At 41.8% G+C, this 19,450-nt stretch overlaps 1 protein-coding gene and 1 long non-coding RNA gene across 2 annotated transcripts; one reads left to right on the top strand and one right to left on the bottom strand.

Moving 5' to 3' along the window:
• Positions 1-122: 122 nt before the first annotated feature.
• LOC116519497 lies at positions 123-10,156 on the top strand. The gene is made up of 2 exons (XR_004256653.1): positions 123-263; positions 9,659-10,156. It is a non-coding gene; the product is annotated as an uncharacterized LOC116519497 (long non-coding RNA).
• SELENOS (selenoprotein S) lies at positions 7,895-17,727 on the bottom strand. Its single transcript, XM_032233377.1, has 6 exons — positions 17,592-17,727; positions 13,609-13,737; positions 12,246-12,352; positions 10,381-10,470; positions 10,218-10,293; positions 7,895-8,059 (listed from the first exon to the last, which is right to left on the bottom strand). The coding sequence occupies exons 1-6, from the start codon at positions 17,665-17,667 to the stop codon at positions 7,980-7,982; spliced, it is 558 nt and encodes a 185-aa protein (XP_032089268.1). The 5' UTR covers positions 17,668-17,727; the 3' UTR covers positions 7,895-7,979.
• Positions 17,728-19,450: the final 1,723 nt, after the last annotated feature.

Below are 19,450 nucleotides of genomic sequence, written 5' to 3'. Positions count from 1 at the left end.
CTAAAAAAGAGGTCACTTTCATTCATCACCATCTCCTGGATGACATCCCCTCCCCACCCCCTTGCCCCTCCCCTTTGTTGGGCTCAAAGAAAGACCGCCTCCCTGTTGAGCAAAAAGGAAACCATTGGCTCAACGTGGCAGCCTGTCCTTCAAACACCTCAAATTTTGCAAGTTCTTAGTGTTCGCTTCCCCTTTCAAATGGCAATGGAGGGATTTCAAAGGACATAAATGCAAACTTCATTGAAAGCCTGCTTTTACAGGATGTGAGTTAAACTTTCCTTATTCTCTTCTTTTCCTTTTTTCCTTCCCTTCCCTTTCTTCTCTCTTCCTTTCCTTGTTTTTCCTTTCCCTTCCTTTTCCTTTCCCCATTCCCACCCAGTCAGAACCTAAACATTATTAGTGCAGTGGTGGGTTGCCAATCTTTTTACTACCAGTTCAGGCGCGCGTGACACTTCTGTGCATGCGCAGAAGCACCCAGGCGGGTGGGCGGAGCCTCCCGCCGCTGCTACCGGTTCGCCCGAACTGGGAGCAACCCACCTCTGTATTATTGGAAGATTTGTAGCAACAGGGAATGTTCCTTTTCAAGGGCTTGACTAGCTGGCCATTTTCCCTACCTGATGCTCCATTCTTCACGACATTCTCTGATTTCAAACCGGGGGGGGGGGGGGGCACCTGAGTATCTGCAAATCTAAACATTTTTTATATTGATCCTCCGAATGGGATTTTGAGGTGGGGGTGGATGAACTTTCCTTATCTATTTATACTGTCCCCTGCCGGCAAACAGATGCAGAAAGATATTTATTTAGTTATTTAGACAGAATATAAAACTGCCTTTCTAACAAGGGTGATTTTGGGCAGCAGCTTACAAAGAGTATTAAACTAACACGTCCTCAAGTTCAAAAGGCTACGATTAAACCATAACCCAAGACAAAACCACATCACCAACAACTAACTACCTGGTCCCAGAATGTGGAAGAAAATATATTTAGATATCTATGAAAGGCTAACAGGGTTGAGGCCATCCAGACCTCTGAAAGAATGCTGTTCCATATCAGTCCATAGTAGAGTTTGATTACAAAAACAGAATTTGTACCCTTTAGTATTTATTCAAAGATCAATTGCACAATCTACTCACAAAGTGACTTTTCTCCCTCCACATTACCAGATCTGCCACATAAGCGTACCGCTGTGCACTGCAAAGGACTGAGCTTTCACAACACATGAAGCTCAAAGCAAGGAAACTATATTTCCGATTTGTCCAATTTTGGAGCCACCTCCATAACTGTTTTCCCTCAACCGTCTGTCGTGATCTGCTGGCTAAGAACTCTGGGAGACAGAATTGTGATTCTAACTGGAGCCTTTAGGACCAATCTAGATTTTCCATGTGGATCAGGAAGCTGGACATAGGCCCAGCCTTTTAAGCGGCTCCTGGAGGCTCAGCGGGCTGAGATGGTCAGCCAGTTCCAGGCCATGATGCAGTCCCACTGGAACAAGGCCTCTGCTCTTTGCCACCAGCGGCACTTCCCTCCAGCCTTCACCCAAAGCCCTGCATCAGGAGGCTGAAGCACAAAAAGACCCCAAAGGGGGGGACTCTCTGCAGCAACACAAGCATTCATTGCACGTATCCAGCCCAGGGGCCGTAGTTTGAGGACCCCTGATTTAATGCCGTATAAAAACTACAAGAAATTTTTCTGTGGACCACCAAAATTTTCTCACCACCAGTTGGTGACTGCTGTTCTAGTCCAACCTTCTGCTGAAAGCAGGGGCCTTATACCATCCCAGTTACATGGCTGCCCAGTCTGTTTTTGAAAACCTCCAGGGATGGGACACCCACAACCCCAGGAGGCAAGCTGTTCCGTTGATCAATTGCTCTGTTAGACGGGATTTCTTTGATTGCCAGAAAAGAGAGAAGACGGGAGAGAAAGAAAACACGCGGAGAGATGATTAAAAAGTAGATGTTGATGTGTTATCATAAAAACACAGGGATCCAACCAAATCCTTGGGAAGGCCAAACTGTTCTGATTTCTTTGCCTCCTCCAATATTTTATTTCAAACATACTTCTAAAAACCAGATCTAGTACATTCTTTCCTTTGGAAACTGGTGTTCCAAGCGCCCATTTCAAACCTATTAAGACACTAGAGTGAAAGGGAAAAAAAGCAGAAGCTTGATACAGTCAAATAATGAAAGGACACAGTAGAGAAACTGAGCCAGCAAGAAGGAATCTTGTCCCCGTCACAATTCCTTCCAGTCCCAGCCAATGTTTGTTGTTTTTTTCCTGGACAAGGCAGAAGACCTGCAGGGCCTTCCAAATTTCCAGCACCCAAATTTTCTCCGATTGCCCCGCTTTGAGGCCAGATGTTGAAAAGAATCTCCATATACTCTGGAAACTTGTCCTTTGGCAAGTATTAATCAGCTTCTTGCTCACTGAGATTTGTCATCTTAGCAGTGCTGAACTTTGTCAAAATTCAGTCCGATGCTGCCCCCCTGAGGCTTCACGCAACCTTTTGTGCCAAGGACAGATTGCAGATATATTTCACTCTGGAAGAATGAAGGACTTCAGCAGTGGCGGGGGAAAGTCCCAAACTTTTATTTCAAAGAGCTAAAGCTTTTGAAAGAAGTGGCAAGCCTTTGAAATTCCAATAATTTTGCAGCATGGAAAAAAAAAGACGTAGAATTGCAACGTACTGTAAATATTAGAATGTATGTTGGCGTGGTGAAAAAAATGTGGAAGAAATGCTTGCTACCTTTAGCGAAATATGCAAAGTATTGGAAAAGAGGAAAAGAGAGAGAGAGATGAAGACAACTTACAAACATTCAGATCTGCCCAACGGCAGCTCCTAACATTTTACAAGATTACCTCTGGAAGTTGAAATCTGGCTTATTGCTACTTGCTAACTTCTGCCAGTATCTTAACAAAGTTTGTACAGTGTGCCCTAATATTTCTTCGAGTATCTCTTAGATCAGACCCTAACCTGAAACACTCAAAGAGCCACAAAGGTCCTAACTGGAAGCCCCCTGTTCAATTCTGGAGCCGACTAGAAGTCCGGTTCCCCCACCATAGTCTCCTCCTAGCGTCCTTTTTCTTCTACCTGTGCTAACCAAAAGCCAGTGGTGGGTTTCAAAAATTGTTGGAACCTACTCTGTGGGTGTGGCCTCCTTTGTGGGAGTGGCTTGCCACCCATGTGACTGGATATGAAGATGCCGACGACACTTGTCAGAACCACCTTAAATTACCTCACACACAGCACTGGCATGCATAAGAATAGGATGTAATTTTTTAAAAGGCATCTTTGGTTTGCGTTAAAACAACTTCAACACACGCCATGTTCTGATTGCACCACAAACGCAGTAGTCATCCTTACCTTTCACAGAGGCACTGAGTTTTATAAATATGAGCTTGATAGTGTAGAATAATCATATCCAAGGACCAGTGGTGGGTTTCAAAAAAATTTGGAACCTCTTTTGTAGGTGTGGCCTGCTTTCCGGGTCCACTGGTGGAACCTCTTCTCACCGGTTCGGTAGATTTGACGAACCGGTTCTACCGAATAGGTGCGAACTGGTAGGAACCCACCTCTGCTGAAAGCCCTATCAATAATGGAGCTGACTGGACAACTCATCCCTTGCCAGTGTCTCCTCCTGGTGCACTGTGCTTTCTCTCCCCCAACCAACCAAAAGCACCTCCCAAAATTGTGGTGCTGACCCGGCGACAGGGAGCCACAACAGAGGGATGAAAGAGCTCCATAGCCGCAGATTGCCAACCCCTGTTTTAGATATTTTCAAGTTTGGAAACATTGTAAATGCAGCTGTCCATTTATTCACTACTTTATATCAATATTTTATGTACTTTCTGTCAGATGATTCTCATTTCCGTCTTTTTTTTTTTTTAGCTGCCAGAATCATTTTAACAATATGGGCGGTATAACTGGACTCCAATATGATACTTTGAAACTATATTACTTATTCTTACACATGATCTCATTACATTTTCTCTGGAGATAACAACGTTAATTGCCACTTTGTCTACAGTATGTCTAGTCTAGTGAACAGAAGGACTAGGGGGTGACATGATAGTGGTGTTCCAATATTTGAGGTGCTGCCACAAAGATGAGGTGCTTTCCAAGGCACCAGAAGGAAGGACAAGAAACAGTGGATGGAAGCTGATCAAGGAGAGAAACAATCTAAAACTCAGAAGAAAATTCCTAATGGTCTACCGGTGGAATGGCTTGCCTTCAGAAGTTGTGGGTGCTTCATCACTGGAGGCTTTCAAGAAAAGACTGGACAGTCATTTGTCTGGAATGGTATAAGAGCACCTGCTTCAACAGGAGGGTTGGTCTAGAAGACCTCCAAGGTCCTTTCCAATTCTGTTATTCTATGTTCTGTGTTTTACTTGAATTAGAGCAGATTCCTCCTGATCTTATTTATGGTATAGTCTTTGGATTCATCTACGAGATAATTTAAGGTTTTCCATTTTAATTTCAAATGGCGGAATAATTTATCTTTTCGGCATCTGAAAGGAAAAATCCCTCTGGCTATTTGTTCCTTGGCACACTTTTTATGCACCTTGAAGGATTGAAGACTTCAGTAAATAGTTTTGAGTACAAATCCAAGACCTGAAATGTGTCCAACTATCCTACGTTGTTCACCTGTCAATCACATATTAATCCTGTCAGAGAACCCAGCCAAATCTTGCATTTTTGTGGACATTATAAGCAACACAACAGGGACTAAAAGCCCTATGGAGGAAGCTTGGATGAAACTTAAAGGAGGTTTTTGTTCTATCAGATGCTTCCAAGATTATCTGTCACCCAACAGTGAACTAAGCCAACTTTTGCCATCTTTCATTCTTAGCTACCAACAACAGGAAGAAATTCGCACCTTGCTATTTTTCAGAATAACTTCCTTAAGGGTTGAATCACATCCAACTCATTCCAAATTTTAATTCTTCAGTATTTAAACTTCATCTGAGTATGCCCAGATGAGACCAAAAGCTTTTATGAACATTAAGTAGCTTTAAATTCCTCAGAGCTAAGTTCGTATCTTATTCCAAAGTATAAATCACCAAGTTTTCTTTTGACACATGAACCCAGTCATTGTAACTTATTTGATCATCCATTGTTTAGCACAATCTTCTCCAATCCAGCATCTTAAGATACTCTTATTACTCATCCTGGAAGGAACTCTTGGGCCAAAGGGTGATTTAGAGTGATGTGTAAACTTGAGGTATAAATAAAACAGATTGCTACAACTGGCAAACACACAGATCAAATGGATGAAAAACAAACTTGGTAAGCAATGGTAACCACCAATACCTTTATGCTTGCTGGTGGCAGAGGAATACACCCTTCCTGACCTAACTTGGATAAGATTATCAGCCACCAAGATTACGCAAGGAGAAAAGACACATCCTATAGACCAATGAAACATACAAAAAGCTTTTGTGAAGAAAATGAACAATTAATCTGGCATACAGACTTTGCCCGGTGTTTCACGATACTGACAGAATCAGGAACATAAAATATAGGGTGCCAAAGTCAAGAAATCCTTAAGTATTTGTTAGATAAGCAACCTTCTGGAAAATGGCCATTTCTTTTACACAAAGTGTTTTGTTTCATTTTCTTCAAACCAAAATTAAATAGACCTTCCACACACTGGAAGACTGTTCTAAGTATGTCAGGAACTTATCACTTGATAAACTTACACTATATTGCCAAAAGTATTCGCTCACAATTGATTCTGATTATGTGGATGGGTGAGCAAATACTTTTGGCAATATAGTGTATTTACAATTTTGGAAAGAACATGGTATTATCTCGGTTCTACCACAAAACCGCGGACGACAAAATCGCGGTCGACGAAAGCGCGTATGTGACGTCATCACAGCGCGACGAAAAAGATCGAAAAAGATCAAAAAATGTAAAAATAAAGCTAAAACCTTCCCCTAACCCCCCCAAACCTAACCCTAAACCTAACCCTAAACCTAATCCTTAACGTAACGAAAAACCTAACGCTAACCCTTAACCTAACGCTAAACGTAACGCTAACGCTCTAACCCTAACCCTAACCCTTAACCTAACCCTAACCCTAACCCTTAACCTAACCCTTACCTTTATGTGAATCGGCTTGCTGTAATTTAATTTTTATTTCAATTTTTCGATCTTTTTCGTCGCGTTGTGATGACGTCACATACGCGATTTTGTCGACCGCGCTTTTGTGGAACGCGCTTTTGACGGGTCACGATTATCTCAGGTTATCTAATCACACAAATATCTGGCTAGTCATTTAGTCAGATACATACAATAACTAAAAGTGAATTGTATAAACAATGTAAAGAAATAAAGTATAAAAGACGTATTGAAATCAGCTCAGCTCTTTGATACGCGAAGCAGTTTCCCTCTTAAAATGTGTTTAAACGTTCCTTGTAGCGGGATAGAACTGGAAAGCATTCACTTTGCAAGCCCTGAGGTAGAAATGGTATGTGAAAAGGTTACCAATGTTTTGCTAGGATGCCCTTCTATCGCAATCTTATTCTATTTTAGTCTGGTCTAACCTGTAACAGACTTACATTTCGCAAAAAAAAAGTCCTTTTTAACATGATTGAAAAGATGTTGCAGCGGTCATAAGGGTGAGGACTGGTCATAAGTCACTTTTTTCAGTGTTGTAACTTTGAAGAGGCATTGAATGAATAGCCGTAAGTTTAGGACGACCTATATACATCACTTAGTGTTACTGTGGTGCCCCAGGTTGTTTATAAATTGGATTAGATAAATGCATTTAACCTGGTTTAGAACAGAAACCCTTACGCACCCAACCAGCCTCTCCCATCCATGTTCAGGCAAGGTTTGGTTCTGAAAGAAGTTAGCACCCACCCCTCTCCTAGAAAAATGAAATGTCCTAGGAAATATTGAAAAGGCAGAGTGTTACATTTCCCTAAATGAGAAGTGAAGAAACATGTTTTTAAAGCAGGAAGCAAATTCACTCTTAATAGCCCCCACCTTCCTCAATAGCCCACAGCAGATGTCCTTAAGAGATAAAGAGATAGCTATTTCTATTCATAGAGAAATGCCCTCACCCAGGATTCCACAAAGGTAGGATTAGCCCTCTACCCATCTCACCACATGGCACTTGGGAAGATTACATCAGCCAGCAAAGGCTCAAGCAAGCCTGGGACACAGACAGCCTACAAAGTTAGCTAAGACCCCCGCCCCCTGGGAGTCTGACAACCAATCAGAATGCATTTCTTACACAGGAACAGGAAGCTCATAAAGTGGAGCCCAGAGAGGGCATAAAGCCCAAGGACTCTTAGCATCTCGGCCCTTGTTTCTTCTTCTTCAAGGGATGTTCAACATCTTTCCCCCCCCGGGACCTCCAAACCATGTGGTCCTGTCCATTGAAACCTTCTTTCCAAGCAACTTACATGAATCCGGTGTCTTTTCCCCCACTGAACCCAGATGAACATTTCTTCAAACGGTTCCATTTAAACGCATACAAGACTGCAGCCTTAAGACTTGTTTATTAAACTAGAGCGCATCATTTTCTCTATAGAAAAAGAAAGCTAAAGAAACAGACCTCTTGCCAATGCTATGTACAGTCTCTTTGTTATACAAAGCGGAAATGATTAAAAAAAAAAAAAAGAGTATGGCAAGAACTGCCCCGCTCAGTGGTTGCTAATCTCAGTTGCCCTCGTGGTGTTGTCACCCTTTAGAAGAGCCACGTCATCCAAGGTGGGTTGCTACAGAGAACAAGCGGCGAACTTCAGTTGCATCGGTTTCCATGACTTGGTGGGAACAAAAACTCCAGAGAAAAAACTCTAAAATTCACAGATGGGCATGGCACATTTATATTAAAAAAAAAATCACCGATCTTCTTTCTTGCCCTTTCTCTCCAAACTCCCTACAGCAAGCAACCCACAGACAGCCACTGGTTGCGAGGTAGAGTTAATGCCCTCCGGTGTCCAAGGAAGACACCGGGAGAATTAGCCTCATCCACCCGAGGAAGGGCCTTTGCGTCCTGGTCTCCACGAACAAGTCCCACCACCTTCTCCAGACAAGGGGTTATAACCTGGGAGAAGAAAGAGGAACTTCATCACATGGTTTTCCACAGGGGACAGGCAGGTAAGGAAGGACATACATCAAAGCGACATCGAAGGGAAATCTGGACTTCTTCAAAACCAGCATAAGAGCAACAAGGCAAAAGAAAAGAAAACTTTCTTAAGAGAAATAATCCTGTGTAGATGGAGAAATCTGGCATCTATATGCTAAGAAACCTTACACAGATCAAAATAATAACTGACTGCATGAAAACCTGGATGTACACAAACGGCTCGCAAACGTTTGCAAGAAATAGAATCTGTCTACCACTTTAAAAGTAAAATCAATGCTTTCTCTTTCAATTCTCATTAGTACTGAATGTCTGTATGTCTAACATGTTTGATCTGGTTTAGTCCTCTTTTGGCAAGTTTTATAAGTAAATTCTTTGACTGATTGATTTTAATGGTAAGTGGAAATCCCACATCAGAAAAGTGTTGTGGCCCGCCAGCAGCTAGCGGAGCTGGTGGCAGATTCAGACAGTGAGGAGGTTGGGGAGGAACATGGGCCAGTCCTGGAGTCTGGGGAAGGTTCTGATGAGGGCTCTGTGTTGGAGGCAGAGAGGGGGCTAAGGCCATCCGACAGATATCAGCTGCCTTCAGAGTCAGACCTCAGTGAGGCAGAAGAACAGCTGGAGCCTGTTCCCAGTGTGCGCATGCACAGAGTTGCCAGACGAAGGGAAGAGCTAAAGAACAGGGGTCGACTTGGGAGTAAGGCCATAGGTGGAGGATGAACGGCCCCTCCCAGAGGAAATAAAAGAGGAGCGAAGGGGGAGTGGAGTTTGCAGGAGACAATTAGTTTGCTTAATTGGTTCGTGACTCTCCGAGACTCCTTGCCAAGTTTTGCAGATATCGGCTTTCCAAGCTCTTCAAGCCAGATAAGGTCTGTGACTGTAAATCCTCCCTTGAAAGACTTTGCTGGATGTGAATAAGCAGAATTCACAGTGCATTAATAAAAGGGTTTTTTGTCGGGACAAAGACTTTGCTCCATACTCTTGGGAAGCCTCGGTCAGAACAATAGGCTATTTAGAAAGATACACACCAGCTAATTCTATTGTAACACCATGCAATGGAAAAAAAGTTTAATCTACTAAGGAATTCTTTCTTCAAAGGACAGAGATATATAAATAAATACGGATCATGTATACAGGATTTGCTCATGCCTGTGTTAAAAATACTATCAGATATATGCAGTAATTAAGCAATTTTTATCAACAAGAAATGTTGTCAACAATATAGACTATAGGATCTAAAAAGATACAGATCTGGGGGAAAATCAGAACATCATTCAAAAGTGGATAACAGAGAAAGATGTGAATATATGAAGTAGTCTTTATTTAGATTAAACAAGTGGCTGTGCTACTTATGATGTTTCTTTTTGGAATCACCAATGGTTTGAATTGGATTTTCATCAATGCTCTGAATATTTTTTTTAAAAATGCACTGGCTCCATTCAGATCACAGCATCAAATTGATTTCTGCAAGATGATTGAGTAATTCCAATGATCTTTAAGACAGAACCATCTTTTTATATCTTTACACTGTAAGGATTTTACTTTCTATGTCTCCACTAGGAAGCAAACGCAGATCCACCAAGTGCATACCCAGGATCACCTAAGAGTAAGGCCAGCTCTGTGAAAGAGGTCAACAGCATGTATTAAACCAAAAGGGACACTGCGAAGCACCAACATTCTCCAACAAGATACACAAAAGATTTGGAACCATTTGTGGTGCTCCAGATGTTGATTAACCAAACTTCCCAGTGTGCCTTGTCAACATCTTCACGCTAACCAGGATTTGAATGTGTGATTGAATCACAAGTAGGGACACACAAAACTTAGTGGCCCGATAACAAAAGAGAACCTGCAGTAATAAAATAAATAAATAAACAACTGACTCAGGAACAATAGAATCAGCACACTACGGAAGAAAAACCCAAAATTTTCTGGAGGGACAGCCAGATCGTAAGAGTTTTATAGTCAGGTTTCCAAAACCATGAGATGCAGAGCGCGATGGAAGGAAGGAAAGAGTGCCATGCTGAAAAGTGATCCACTTTCCAAGATCACTTATTATTAGACAGAAGAACAGAAGAACAGACAGACAGACACACATAATTCTTGGTTCAGAACTTACCCTCCCCTCGTAAGGGCTTTTTGTTGGGTTTTGGCTTTACAACAGTTGTCGATGTGGAGGCTTCAGGCGTGGGTTCCTGAAATTTAGTGGAAAAACTCATTCAGACCCCAAGATTCCAGCTCATCTTTTCAAATCCGAACTGTTCTCAGCAGAAGAGACCAACCTGGTTGTGTTGGAGAGTCGCCTTGTAGCTTTTCCCTTCCTGCATGCTTTCCCACATGGCTATCTTTTGCTTTCTCTTCTCCTCTTCGAGCTGAAGAGCAAAAGGTGCATGAAGAAGATTAGAATGAAATGATCTTTCCACCGAATCGCAGAATTGGAGCGCCCCTCCAGGCTGTATACAGGCTTCCCAAATCAAAAATAGAAAGACTGCAGAAAGAAGGGAAGTAGTGGACATCTCCCTATGGCTTTCCCCATTTGGTCTCCTCAAATATGATAGACTTCAACTCTGATAATGCCAGCCGGTGTAAACTAAAGGGAATCACTGGAGCTGAAGTCCAACATTATCTTGAAAACACAAAGTTGGGGAGTATGGTATCCAATGAGCAGGCTTGATGGAGGCAGACCAAAATGAAAAGAATTAGCATCAGGAGATGAGAATTAAATTCTCTATGCAGAAGTACACCTGTTCCAAAGATAAATTCCTTGGGTGTCCAATCACACTTGGCCAATAAAGAATTCTATTCTACTCTATTCTTCTCTTCTATTTACAAGAGTTGCTTTTTTTCAGGAAAAAGCCTCCAATGAGGCAAGCGAAGTAGTTTGAAAGGTCATTAAAATGTTCTATCAAAATTAACATTTTTGCAGCTATAAAAAGAATTTTCAGTGTTTGGTCCTGGAGAAATCCTTAAACCAGAATAGATTTTACAGCATCTTTTCTCTCTAATGTGAAGAGAAAGGAATAAGCAAACCAGGTGATACTGATGTCACAGGAAGCTACTTTCATGGCCAGGTTAACTAAACAAGTTATTTGGAATGGAAGAGGACAATTTGGACGATTGCTGAGATAGCATGGTGAAATTAAGAGAGAGTGCAGTTCACTTTTCATTTTTCCACCTCTCTTAGCAGATTTAGATTTATAGCTAGCTAATTTCCTCCAGGTTTGCAAACTTCAGCTATTCCAGCTCTGTAGAAGGGAAATAATATACACAGTGCGGTGTTTCAGGCCCACAATGTTTTCTGAACATTTCAAGCCATTAGGCTACAGCCAAGCGATCCAAATTGACCAGGTTCACATATTATATTAAGTTATGGTTTACTTTACCAACTCTGATGGACAAACCAGAGTAACACACCACACTAAGCCACTATGTCTATTTTACATTCCACCATCACATACTGCACCAGACCATCAAGCAAATAAGCCGTTGCGTGGTTTAATCATCTTTCTTTTAACGACTCCATAATCCCTTGCGGGTTGGAGTCTGGGCAGGTGAATGGAGCTAGCCAAGTGTTTAATGGCCAGATGCCCTTCCTGTTGCCAATGTGAGTTTTGTTCAGCAGATATATCCTTATTGTGCCTGAGAGAGAGAAATATCTGCCACCGCACCAGTTGGTTTAATGCATGATTTAGTGCAGGGGTCCCCAAACTTGGCAACTTTAAGACTTGTGAACTTCAACTCTCAGAATTCTATAGCTATAGCTGGCTGGGGAATTCTGGCAGTTGAAGTCCACAAGTCTTAAAGTTGCCAAATTTGAAGACCTCTGGTTTAGTGCAACATGTGAATCCAATTCATCACAGTGAGTGGCTTGTGCCCGAGCGCAACAGAATAGAAACTCCGGTGCCAAATTCTAAATTAGCTCTTTAGAGCAAAGATCTCAAATTGCACTGTAAAATTCTATTTACGGTACTGATTTTTCATTTTTGGGGGAGTGCAGGCTCCCAATCAAACTTCTGTATTTTTTCCTCGTGCTTTGGAATAGAAAGCACACTTATAACTGCCAGTCTTATAATGTTGCTGCAGGCAGTAGCAGTTCTCTGAACAGCTGCTTTAGTATCTGAAACAAACCCATCTGGCTGAGACATACCATTTTCTGTTTTTCCTTGAACTTCTCTGCTTGGGCATTCAATTGTTCCTGCATCTTCATTCGGGCAGCTAGGAGAGCTTCTTGTCTTTTAACCACATCGTCTGGTTCTGAATCAATCCCAAGAGAGAGTTAACCAAAGCTTAAAGTCTGCTAGAAATCATACATTTGCACTAGCCTTGTGATTTTTCATCTCTTCCGATACCGAAACTTGCCTTAATTTAATTTGCCACTGCTGCTTAGGAGTTAATCTCTTCTATCTGTCTTAAAATTATTCACCAGAATAATTCCACCAGGAAGTTGTTAACCATTCCTGTTATCCTTAGCCCTCTTAGACAAATAAGCTAAACCAAAACAGGAAGAACTGAAGAAAGCTAAGTTTCGGGGGGTGGGGGGGACATGTTTAATCTGAAAGTCTATCTTATCAAAATGGAAGGGATAAGCAGGACTGGCTGACCCAGAACATTATATAAGTTTACTTCTGCACAGCTTCTAGCCCAGGGCAGTAACTATATTGAATTCTACTGTATAGTGCAATATTAATGCAATATCGGGTTTTCAATTTCAATTATATAGCATGTGAAGGATGTGTGCTTGTGTTTTTATTTTTATAGCTATAATGTACACTCTAGATGGCATTTAATTTCATTGTACGATGTGCAATGACAATAAAATAAAATAAGAGGGATACCTCATCCTTATTTCTGTGAAGATGATGATCACATTATCTATTAGCAAGAGTGGCAGATAAATAGCATAATACGAACACGCAATTGCTGCAATTTTATTGCAGTTTTGCAGAATAAATTAAATGCTCCGAGGAGATTCTACATGGAAACCTACAGGGAGGAGTTAATATCATCTTCCCAGTTTTCATAGGCTTACCTACTCTGTTCAAGAAGAGAAACTCATCTTGATAATAATACCACATTTTTTTAGCACTGGCAATAATAAATGTACCCTGATCTAATGCATAAAGATCTAAAGTTGTGCAGACATAGAGAGAAAGTCAGTTGAGAGTATTATTCATACACACCTATATCAGAGGTGAAATACTACTAGTTTGGGCCACTTCAACCGAACTGGTAGTAAAAAATGCTACCGTTTGCCTGAACCGGTAATAAAATAATGCTTTAAAAAGTTTTTAAAAGTTCCGATGATCAGCTGTGTGAAAATCAGCTGTGCCTGATTGTCTGTGAGGTTCCTGCTTGTTGCAGGGGCCGTTTTGTGCAAAGTCCAGCTGCTTCTACATTGTGTGTGAGTCAGTTGTGCAGCCACACCCACCTGGTCACATGACCACAAAGCTATGCCCACCAAGCTGCACCCACAGAACCGGTAGCAGAAATGTTTGAATTTCACCACTGACCTATAGCTGTTATGGGCACACTGGATCCTTTAGTGCCTTGAAGATTTTTGGAGAGTTTTTGTACGAGCAGATAAACGGCAATAAGAGCGAAGAGGATGTACCAGCCATAGTCTGAGAACAATGAATTTACTGGAAGAGAAGAAGAAGGCAAGAATTTGTATTTGGATACAGACAAGAACAATTTGGGATTTGGTCTGTTGCAACAGTAACATGGCAGTGAAAAAATATAGCTGCGTTCTGGGTGGATTTGATTTAAATCACTAGTAAAAAGGCTTGATTTAAATCAACTTGATTTAAATCATGATTTTTAAAGAGCAGCTATCATCTCTGTCCCACAATTCACCCACGAACAGTCCTAATATTGCAGAACAGACATCCTCATGCAATTTGTGGGTGGTGTTTTTTTTTTAAAAAAATCATTGATATTTATCTATCCTGGCTGTGTTAAGCTAACAAAGGACGGAATAAAAATACAAAAACATTATTCAACGCATCTATGCCGTCAGTTATCTAGTAATTTATCATGTATAGCCAGCTGCCCCCATTGCTATTACAACACAGCAAATTTTGGCTCATCCTTTGCAGGTGCAGCTGACTTTCAGTTCCAGAAATGATTCTCTTTTTCTTTTTTTGTATTTACAAAGGACAATTTTATTTGGATGTTGTTTCATTTTGTAAATGAAACTATGAAACTCTGGTCTCAGTGGTAACTATTAGAGTAACCATTCCTTTTCCACTTTTCAAAAAACATTTTCCTCAAAGAGCAAAAACATACATGCAACAAGAAAACTAAGAAAGGAAACAATTAAAAATGATACACCCAAGGGAAACATAAGTAGCAAAAATTCCAAGAGTCAGCATTTAAAAAAAAATCATAATCTTAATTCCCAACATTTCAATCCAGATATAGCAATAGCACATAGACTTATATATCGCTTCATAGTCCTTTTACAGCCCTCTCTAAGCGGTGTACAGAGTCAGCCGCTTGCCCCCCCCAACAATCTGGGTCCTCATTTTTCCCATCTCGGAAGGATGGAAGGCTGAATCAACCTTGAGCCAGTCAGGATCAAACTCCTGGCTGTGGGCAGAGCTAATCTGCAATTGCAATAGCACTTAAGACTTATATACCATTTCATAGTCCTTTTACAGCCCTCTCTAAGCGGTGTACAGAGTCAGCCTCTTTCCCCCAACAATCTGGGTCCTCATTTGACCCACCTCGGAAGGATGGAAGGCTGAATCAACCTTGAGCCTGGTGAGATTCTAACTGCCAAATTGCAGGCCGCTGGCAGTCAGCAGAAGTAGCCTGCAGTACTGCACTTTTCTACTCCCTCCATTTCAGCAGGCTAGTTTGGAAAAATGAGAAATGTAGTGGAAACTAAGACCCCCCCAGAAATACTTTCCTGTTTTTCAAACATAGAAATAGAGAAACGTAGATTTGGAAGGGACCTTGGAGGTCGCCTAGTCCAACCTTCTAGTGCACTCAAGGAGAAACCCTACACCTATTCCTCACATATGGCTATCCAATCTCTTTTTAAAAGCCTGCAGTGTTGGAGCACCCACAGTCAAGTCATTTCCCTGATTAATTGTTCTCACTGTCAGGAAATTCTTCCTTAGTTCTAGGTTAGCTCTCTTCTTGATGAGTTTCCATCTGTTTACTTCTTATCCTGTCCTCAAGTATTGAAAAATATGATGAGCCTCTCTTTTTTGTGGCAGCCCCTCAAATACTGGACTTAGAATAACTTGTCACTTCAAATGTACACTAATCAGCATATATTAAAATGAAATTTCATTGCATGCAGCTCTCACCTCCAGTATACACTACATAAACATGACCAATAAATAAAAACATGCATATACTCACATATATTATATGACACAGGGAAACAACACAGTCTAATTTTGGATGTATGCATGCATGTGGCAAGAAAAACAAATCTTTTAAATTTATCAGATGGATGGCTTAGGGAACAAACCTGTTATAGAACTAAGTATTCCTGCTGTAAATACTTTGAAGCCTCCTCCCAGAGGGGAGCAACAGAAACAGTCTGTAGAGTGGGTGGGTGGGGTCTCTAACAATGCTTCGAGCTCTAAACATATGGCGATTATAAGCAATATCCTGAATGATGCTGCTTATAATCTAAGCATATCGCCATATGCTTAGAGCTCAAAGCTTCCTATAATCTTCTCCATTGCCCTTAAAATTCTCTGTATGGGCTTTCTATCTGAGGAAGACTATCTGGGGAAGAAAATGATAATTAGGGGTGACTTGATAGCAGTATTCCAGTATTTGAGGGGCTGACACAAAGAGGGGGTCAACTTATTTTCCAAAGCACTGGACAAGAAACAATGGTTGGAAACTAATCAAAGAGAGAAGCAACCTGGAATTAAGGAGAAACTTTCTAACAGGGAAGACAAACAGTGGAACAGCTAGACTCCAGAAATTGTGGGTGCTTCATCACTGGAGGTTTTTAAGAAGAGACTAGTAGGTTACTTATCTGAAATGGTATAGGTTCTCCTGCCTGAGCAGGGGGCTGGACTAGAAGAGCTCCAAGGTCCCTTGCAGCTCTATTCTATTTTAAAAGACTGGAAGACTGCTATCACCCTGAGTCCTTCTCTTCCTTAGACTTTGTTGTTAATTACAAAGTCCTGTACGACACATCGCGACTCCATGGACACCATTCCTCCAGGCCTACCTGTCCTCTATCATCCTCTGGAGTCCATTTAAGCTCACACTAACTGTTTCAGTAACTCCATCCAGCCACCTCCTTCTATGTCATCCCCTTCTTCTTTTGCCCTCAATCATTCCCAGCATTAGGCTCTTCTCCAGGGAGTCTTTTCTTCTCATTAGGTGGCCAAAGTATTTGAGTTTCCTCTTCAGGATCTGCCCTTCTAAAGAGCAGTCAGGGTTGATCTCCTCTAGGACTGACCAGTTTGATTGCCTTGCAGTCCAAGGGACTCGCAGGAGTTTTTTTCCAGCACCAGAGTTCAGAGGCCTCAATTTTTTGGTGCTCAGCCTTTCTTATGGTCCAATTTTCACAGCCATACATTGCAATTTGGAAAAACATAACCTTGACTATTTATTTAGCCTGCAGGCACCCCTTATCATCTTTGTTGTATTTCTCTTTCCTTTCGTGCCATTTCAAGGCTCTTCCTTCATGCATAACACCCTCCTTTGAGAGCAAGCATTCCAGTTTTCACCCTCCTCCCTCTTTCTTTGCACTGTCATTTACAATTATTATTATGCTTTATTCATTATTAAACTATTATTATCATTAGGTTAATCTTTGGTGAGATGATTTTATTATTGTTGTCATTGTTATTATTTAATCTTTGGTGAGATTCAAAGCCTTTAGGGCTGGTTGGCAGCTCAACAGCTCACGTCCTAACCAAGGACCTAGGAACTGGTAAGGTAACGTCAGAGGATATACCTTCTTAAAATATATGATGTTCTGAGTAGTGCAGTTTTTTGCAGTTCCGCTGGTGTTTATTGCAGCAAGCTGCAAACTGTTTATGTGTTTTGTAAAATTCTTGGTACATGGTGCAAAGTGCCCTGATGACAATGGGTATCACTGGGGTTGTTGCTGTTATTACACTTATCGTTATCATCACGCTTCCTCTCTGCAAGCAAGGCGGACGTCATCAAGCCCTCCTCCTTCTCCTCCTGCATCCATTTATGACGTTCGCTTCCAAAGCTCGAATCCCACGCAGCCGGGAATGATGGGAACTGTAGTCCCGACAGTCCTCTCTGGGGAGAGGGGAACCCACCCCCAGAGTTCCGCCAGAGACTAGAATTCCTCCATCTCTGTGAAAGGTGTTAAAGGCGCAACCAGACAGCCCGCTCTTTCCCTGTTCGTATGCGTAGGAACGATATACTGCTCCTGAACATGGAGGCTCGATTTTATATTATCTTTTAAAGCCCTAGGTTCGGGAACTCCTCCCATGGATGCCCCGAAGGGAACAACCCCACGCCGGTTTCCTCTCACCTGCTTGGAGGAAGAACTGGGCGCCTTCCTGTCCCGCGGGGGGGCCCTGGGGGTCCGGGGCCACGTTACCCGTCATGATCCCGCCGACAAGCCGGATCTTCGCAGACACATCCGGGTTCCTAGTCCTCCGGCGGTCAGCCAATGGCGACGCCGTACCTCAGAATTCCCGTCACCCAATGAGGGCCGGTGGATAAGGTCGAGCCAATCCGGAGGCGAATCGGAAGGGGAGGAGGCGGGATAAGGTTGTCAACCAATCAGGAGGAAGGGGAGGGGAAAGTTTAAGATGACTAGGCTAAACAGGGAAAGCCCGGCTTCTTCAGGGGGTGGGACTACCTGGGAGGCGGGGCGGGCAGAAAGGAATCTGACAGGCGCTTTGCGAGGGGGAGGGCGGAGTTTGGCTGGGATCGCTTTAAGTTTATAAACAACGCAAAGGAAGAGGAAATTTATCTCCCGTTTGCAAAACTTGCAAGCAAGTTGAGACGCGTTTTGTGCACGCAGTGCAGTGGCCCGTTTTTATATAAGATGCAGCTCAATACGTGCATATCAAAATGCATTTTTAATACATATGTGGATACACGCACGCAAAAACACGATATATATATATATATATGTTATATTTGTGCTGATAAATAAAGTCTTGTGATGAGCCGAAGGACAGAGAATGGAAGTAGTGACCTTCCTCCCATATTTGGGCATACCAGGGGTTGTGACTTTAAATATATATGTATGTATGTATGTATGTATGTATGTATGTATGTATGTATGTATGTGTTGAATTTGTGCTGATAAAGGGAGATTATATATATATATATATATGTGTGTGTGTGTGTGTGTGTGTGTGTGTGTGTGTATGTATGTGTATATATATATATATATATATATATATATATATATATATATATATATATATATATATCCATCTTTCTTTCTATATATCTCTACTTATCTATATACCTAATCATCCATTATCTATCTATCCATCCATCCGTCCATCTATCATCTACCTATCCATCCATTATATTATCTATCTATATCTACCCATCCATCCATCCATCCATCCTCTATCCATCCATCTATCTTATATCTATTTCCCACACACATACATACACCTAATAGTCCTTGGCTTATGACCCCAATGGAGCTCAAAATTTGTAAGCGAGGCATTTGTTAAACAAATTTTGCCCTGTTTTATAACATTTCTTGCCCTAGTTGTTAAGTGAATCACTGCAGTTGATAACCAGTAAGGCAGTTGTTAAAAGTGAATCGGGCTTCCCCCGTTGACTTTGCTTGTCAGAAGGTCGCAAAAGGGAATCACGTGACTTCGGGACACAGCAACAGTCATAGGATAGGAGCCAGTTGCCAAGCATCTGAATTTTAGTCACATGACCATGGGGATGCTGGAAAGGTCATAACTGGGAAAGTCGTCACTTTTTTCCCGTGCCGCTTTAACAGTCACTAAATGAAGTGTTGCAAGTCAAAGACTACCTAGATATGAAAATATAAATAAGCCGAGTATGCTTTGAACTTCTCTATAACTGAGTGTGCAGGATCGACTGACTGGATCAACCGGATAACTCACTTATCCCGCTGCAATGATTCACTTAACCACTGTGGCAAGAAAGGTCGTAAATGGGCCAAAGCTCACTTAACCACTGAGCAACATAAATTTCGGGCTGAGTTATGGACATAAGTCGAGGGCTACCTGTATTGCACGCGATCCCTAGATCCCGTCAATCTCATAGCAGAAATGCATATTTAAAATACCCTAACAGCCAAGAAATTAAAAGACGCTTGCCCCTGGTGAGGAAAGCCATGGCAAATCTAGACATCACACTAACAAGCAGAGACATCACCCTGCC

Source organism: Thamnophis elegans, chromosome 16, assembly GCF_009769535.1.
Source record: "Thamnophis elegans isolate rThaEle1 chromosome 16, rThaEle1.pri, whole genome shotgun sequence".
Classification (NCBI taxonomy): Eukaryota; Metazoa; Chordata; class Lepidosauria; order Squamata; family Colubridae; genus Thamnophis; species Thamnophis elegans.
This window is presented reverse-complemented; position numbering and strand designations above follow the sequence as displayed.

Coding starts and splice junctions, on each gene's coding strand:
- SELENOS (XM_032233377.1), bottom strand. CDS start 17,667: ATGACGGGTAACGTGGCCCCGGACCCCCAGGGCCCCCCCGCGGGACAG. Junction 12,353..13,608: donor TGTGCCCATAACAGCTATAG/GTCAGTGGTGAA, acceptor GGATTGATTCAG/AACCAGACGATGTGGTTAAA. Junction 8,060..10,217: donor AAAGCCCTTACGAGGGGAGG/GTAAGTTCTGAA, acceptor TTCTTCTCCCAG/GTTATAACCCCTTGTCTGGA.